Genomic DNA, 5,407 nt, shown 5'->3' on the forward strand with positions numbered 1-5,407 from the left:
ATTTATTTTAGCACCAGAATATTTTATTCAAAAAAATATACAAAAGTTAATTATTTAATTACCCGCGGAGAAGGGGGAGGTAAGGAGAAAAACACATTAATTATTTTACTGAATTTAATTTCACTGTAATATTTATTACAGTGAGTTCAAAGTATTTAACTTAATGATTAATTTATTAATTTTAATGACATTTAATGAATTTAATTAATGTACTAGCGACGTATTCCTCGCTCGCTACCGCTCGCTCGGGTGAAGTTTATCCATATAATACGAACAGAATTTATAAAATTTCGTTATGTTTTTACGTTTAATGTAGCGGTTAAGAAATAAGTATAAAAATGTAAAAAATATTTACAACCGATGTAAGAAAATACAAACCAATATTATCTTCATCAGATATGGAATGAATAATACTTGTTTCTCCATGAATGGCTGAAACATTAGGAGAAAATATTTGTAAATCATTCTGAAGAATACTACTATTCACCATAAAAGATGATAATGGAGTACTAGTATACATAAAGAATTCATTAATGGAATGCATACCAGTCGTTGCTGTACAATCTTCTTCATCATCATTTTTCCTCGATTTCGAATCTAGTAATTCTGAACAAAAAAAGAAAATCTTCATTATTTACATTTCTTTAAAAAATACCTTTTTTCATGAAAGAAACAATGAATTTTGTTTATTATTATATTTCTTTTTTATTACTACTTTATTTATATTTCAATATTATTATAAATTTATTAATAACAATTAATAAATTTTTTAAGAATAAATGGACAATTTATTTCTTATAATTGCATTGAAATAAAGAAATGAAATATATACCTTTCTCTACATTTTTCTTGAATTTTTTTGCAGCATTCACATACACATCCAAAGAATCATTAGAGTCACTTTCTCCTACGAAATTTAATGATGTTAAACGGTGTAATCATATTATTAATTTTTAAATTATCAAATTCTTTTTTCCTTTCTTTTGCTTCCTCGTGGAGAAAGCTTTGTAGTCCTTTCGTTTATAAAACTTTTCAAAGTGGCGGAAACAAATTTTTTCTTTATAGAAACATGTTGTATGAGATCCTAATCAATTGTCCGGATGTATGTATGTGTGTGTGTGTGTATGTGTGTGTGTGTGTGGATCCCTTTTTTGTTTAGAAGATAACTTTAACAGGTTTTAATGGATTTAGATAAAATTTGGTAGGCTCATTTATCATATTAATATCTCAAATCTGACCAAAGGATTTTAAAAAATACCCAAAAAAAAAATTTTATCGTCTTTTTTCCAAAAATTTTTTTTAATCGAAAAAATTTTTAAATAGAAAAATTTAAGGTTATATATAATAAAATCGTATTCCTTACGTCAAGACGAATCGATCGATATATATAAAGTATACATTTGAGGTAAATTTAAAGAATTAATAAAAGTTAAAAAATCAAAAATTCACATTTTGGCAATAAATTTTTGCTTTCTCCACGAGGAAGCAAATTTTTTTGCTGATCGTAAAGAGGAAGCAAAATGTTCATGTAATGAACATCTAAATTTACAACTTGTTAATATTTATTTTGTAAATACTGTAACATTTTTCAAAAATTCCCAAATTATAAATAAAATATACAAATAAATTCATATGAAATGCATGATATTGCATTTATATATAATCACAATTATTGTTTTCTTGTATTTAGTAAATTCTAATTTACGAACAATAATGTCTTACGTAGGGAAACATTTAAACACAAAATTTTTTATATATACACAATTAGTTGGATTTAAAATGAAATTATATTAATTTTTGTAATTCCTTTCTTCCTCTAAATATTGTAAATAGTTTAAATCCAAATAAGTCATTACATTACATATAAAAATGTTATTATTACTTGTTTGCGATGAAACATCTTGATCCTGACTTCTTGTCCGCATTCTTCTTTGTTTTGTAACTTCATTTTCTTGAGTAAGAAGAGAAAAAAAAATGATCATTAATGATGTATGACAATATGTAAAATGTTTAAATTCTTAATTTGTATTATTATATAATATACATTCAAATTTGTTTTTTTGAATTATTATTTTTCTAAACATTAAAAAATGTCAGCCAAAATAAATATAATGTTATTATTTTCATACCATTTATTGATGATATATTTTTTCTTTTATTAATTCTGCTGGACAGTGAAGTATCATCTTCATCTTCCTTTTCTTTATTAATTTGTCTGTTTTTTTAAGTGGTTGATAATTCTTCTTCTTACTTTTTCTTACTTCTTCCTCTGTAGAAATGAATCGTAAAGTAAGTAATAGATTCAAAATTTGTTAATTATAATGTTCAATTGATATATATTTTGTAAGTTACGGAGGTACCACGTATTATCGAATAAACAAGCAGTTTTTGGTAAAACTTGATACACTACTAAATAAAGCTTCTAAAATTCTGTAGTTAAATTTTTGAGACCTGTAGGTTCCGGAGAAAAAAGTTCTGATCGATTTATTTTTTCACTGTTTAACATTGATTCTTATGGGAATTCATTACTTTGTCACATATATTTTCATACTATGAAATATTAAACAAACAGATGTTGATCAAAGTTTGTATAGTTAAAGACAGATATGCAATGAACCGGTATTGTATTTAAAAAAGGACAATAGGTTCCTGTGAGAGTTCAAAATAGTTCATTTATAAATTTTTTTTCCACTTTTTGTGATACAGAAAAGATAACTTGAAACATCTGGCAACACGGCATTTCGCGTCTTCACGGTTTCCACCGTGCGCATGCGCTTGTCAAAGTTTTGAGGTTATGCGCGCGTTATTTCAAATTTTGATTTCTGGGAAAAGAATAAAATGTTCAAATTAAAAACTGAAATTCTATTAGTTAATAAAATTTGTATTATTAACTTGAAAAATATGACAAACACATAATATTTTTAGAAATTAAAGCTTATAAATAAAATAAATCATGGAAAATAACATATGTGACCTGGACAGTTAAAAGGGACCTTTTGTCCGAAAAAATCGATTTTTTATTGATTGGTGTTTCTGATAGAGAAAACTTTTTTCTATCAGAATCACCAATCAATAAAAAATTAATTTTTTCTGACAAAAGGTCCCTTTTAACTGTCCAGGTCACATATGTTGACAACGTACATAACGTGAGTTGCAGTGTTGCCAGACGTTTCAAAATACCGAGCAAGTCAAATCAGACAAAAAAGGTTATTGCTTTGACTAGTTCTGTGAAGGGATGGAACCTCTTTAAAGTTCCTTTCTTAATAAAAACAAAGTTATTAATTCTTACTTAATATTATACTTTTTAATTAATAGAAAATGCAATATAAATGTAATAAATGAAATAAAAATATTTATTTTTTATCTTTTTTTTTGATAGATTTAACTTTTCCATTAAAATTCTAAGAATTCTATTAATAATATTATGTACCTACCGTCATCAGTTTCAGAGAAATCTGATATATCCAAATTTGTTTTTGTACTTTTTAATACTGTTTTTTTCCTTCTATATTTAACCTCTCGTCTTTTAGAATTAGTCGTGTTGCCTTCTATTTTTGGTGTTTGGGCCTTCTTCAGTGATATTTGTTCATTTAAATTTATATTCAAGTTGGAAATGACAAAATTTTTGTCAAGTTCCAAATATGGTTCTTTTTCATTATCTCGAAATATTTGCTGATACTCCTTAATTCTAGGAAAACGTTTAAAATAATTTCAATTAATGTACATGTATAAAAAAATAAAAACAAATTAACTTTAAAGATAAATAATAACTACTTTATTTAAAAACGTTATTTCAAAATGAACGTAATGAAAAATAATGCAAAAATGTAAAATACTTACAATCTTCTTCTCACAAATTTCATCACTTTTAATAAATCATGACCATCTAAAGGATAATCGTCTAGAGTTGTTTCTAATGTTAAATGAATTCCTAAATTGCTTCTTCATATAAAATTTCTAATTAATTTCATCATGATCTTGTCCATGGTCTTATCCTCCAAATGAAAAAACCACCTCATGAAAAGTAACACATTCTTGTCCGTGACTGATTGAACATTTTTTGAATTTATTCCTTTATGTGACAAAAAGCTGAAGGAAAAAATTATTACGTTTACTTATTATCATTACTTTGTAGGAAAACATTTCGTTTAAAAAATTTTAATAAATTAAAATTAAATACATGTACATGAAATAATGTTATATTAAAAAGTAAGATGATACGTACAATTGAAAGACATATCGTATTGCGATATGTATAGACAATCGCCATTTTGGGTAGTCTTTGAAATTTTCAAAATCACCAAAACTATCAATGTATTTCCCTAATGACATTAATCTTGCGGGTTTCACATCGCCTGAAATTCTTAACCCTTTTTGAACAATAGTTTTTAAAATTCAATATTCTTGGAATCAAAAGTTTCTAAATTTTGCAAGTAGTTATGGAGGAATATGATTTTATCTGGATTTCGATCAAAGTATCCCGAATCGAAATTCGGGGTACGCGAAGCTTCACTTTTCATCAATTTCAATGTTATCCAATACCAAAAAAACTAAATGGATTGAAGTATTTTTTATATGAAACATTTAAGAGAACCAAAAGAAACAAATATCTTTTATACCAATATTATGCAATATCCATATTTTATGCATAAAAAATTATTCAATAATCAATGTTTTATCTTCAAAATACATATATATAATTATTATTAATACTATACAAAAATAGGAATATATTTTTTGGGCCCAATACAAAAATGAAAAAGACAAATATAATATAAGAAGATTCAACACATGCAGTAAGTTATTGATCGACAAATTGCAGAAAAACATTGTAAACTATATAATAATCAAGTTAAGTTACCTGAGACTACTAGAAGCTTTTTTTAGCGACACTACTACAATGTTGTTGCAACGGTAGACGGTTGCTCTATGTTTATCTTACATCAGCAGTAGCCGTTTCACTCCATTGAGGAGAAGTGTTATACCCCCACTCTACCAACCCGGGCCTATGTTAAGTTTTCGCGTGAGGCAGATATTACGGTAGGCGTCCTCGGGGATAGGTGTTGGTAAGTTAAGTATGGATTCACCACTTCCACTCACGAGAATTAAATGGTTATCATCTATATCACATATACAATAATAAAAATTTTTCCCTCAACCCAAGGCTGTTTGGACGAGTCGAGCGATCACGGATTGGTCCTGTAAAGGGAAGTGGTATACCTTCACTCTATCGGCCTGTCCCGGGCTCAGACCTCGAGTAAGTCAATTACAGCGGTGGGCCTGTGTGGCGTTCTTGGGCTTGATGACAATATTATTTTATGACGCTTAATGAGTTTTTCAAAAAAATTATAAAATTTTTAAATATAAACATTGTTTAATTTATTTTGATATATTCGTTTTCCTCAGA

The 5,407-nt window shown here is 26.9% G+C and overlaps 1 protein-coding gene across 1 annotated transcript; it reads right to left on the reverse strand.

Annotated features, from left to right (window-relative positions):
• Positions 1 to 243: 243 nt before the first annotated feature.
• On the reverse strand, positions 244 to 2,218 carry LOC127279912 (uncharacterized). Its single transcript, XM_051302573.1, has 4 exons — positions 2,130 to 2,218; positions 1,883 to 1,951; positions 833 to 907; positions 244 to 606 (listed from the first exon to the last, which is right to left on the reverse strand). The coding sequence occupies exons 2-4, from the start codon at positions 1,923 to 1,925 to the stop codon at positions 320 to 322; spliced, it is 405 nt and encodes a 134-aa protein (XP_051158530.1). The 5' UTR covers positions 1,926 to 1,951; positions 2,130 to 2,218; the 3' UTR covers positions 244 to 319.
• Between the last annotated feature and the right edge of the window lie 3,189 nt (positions 2,219 to 5,407).

The sequence above is a fragment of the Leptopilina boulardi genome, unplaced genomic scaffold, assembly GCF_019393585.1.
Source record: "Leptopilina boulardi isolate dan_hultmark-lab unplaced genomic scaffold, ZJU_Lbou_2.1 LbouV2_224, whole genome shotgun sequence".
Classification (NCBI taxonomy): Eukaryota; Metazoa; Arthropoda; class Insecta; order Hymenoptera; family Figitidae; genus Leptopilina; species Leptopilina boulardi.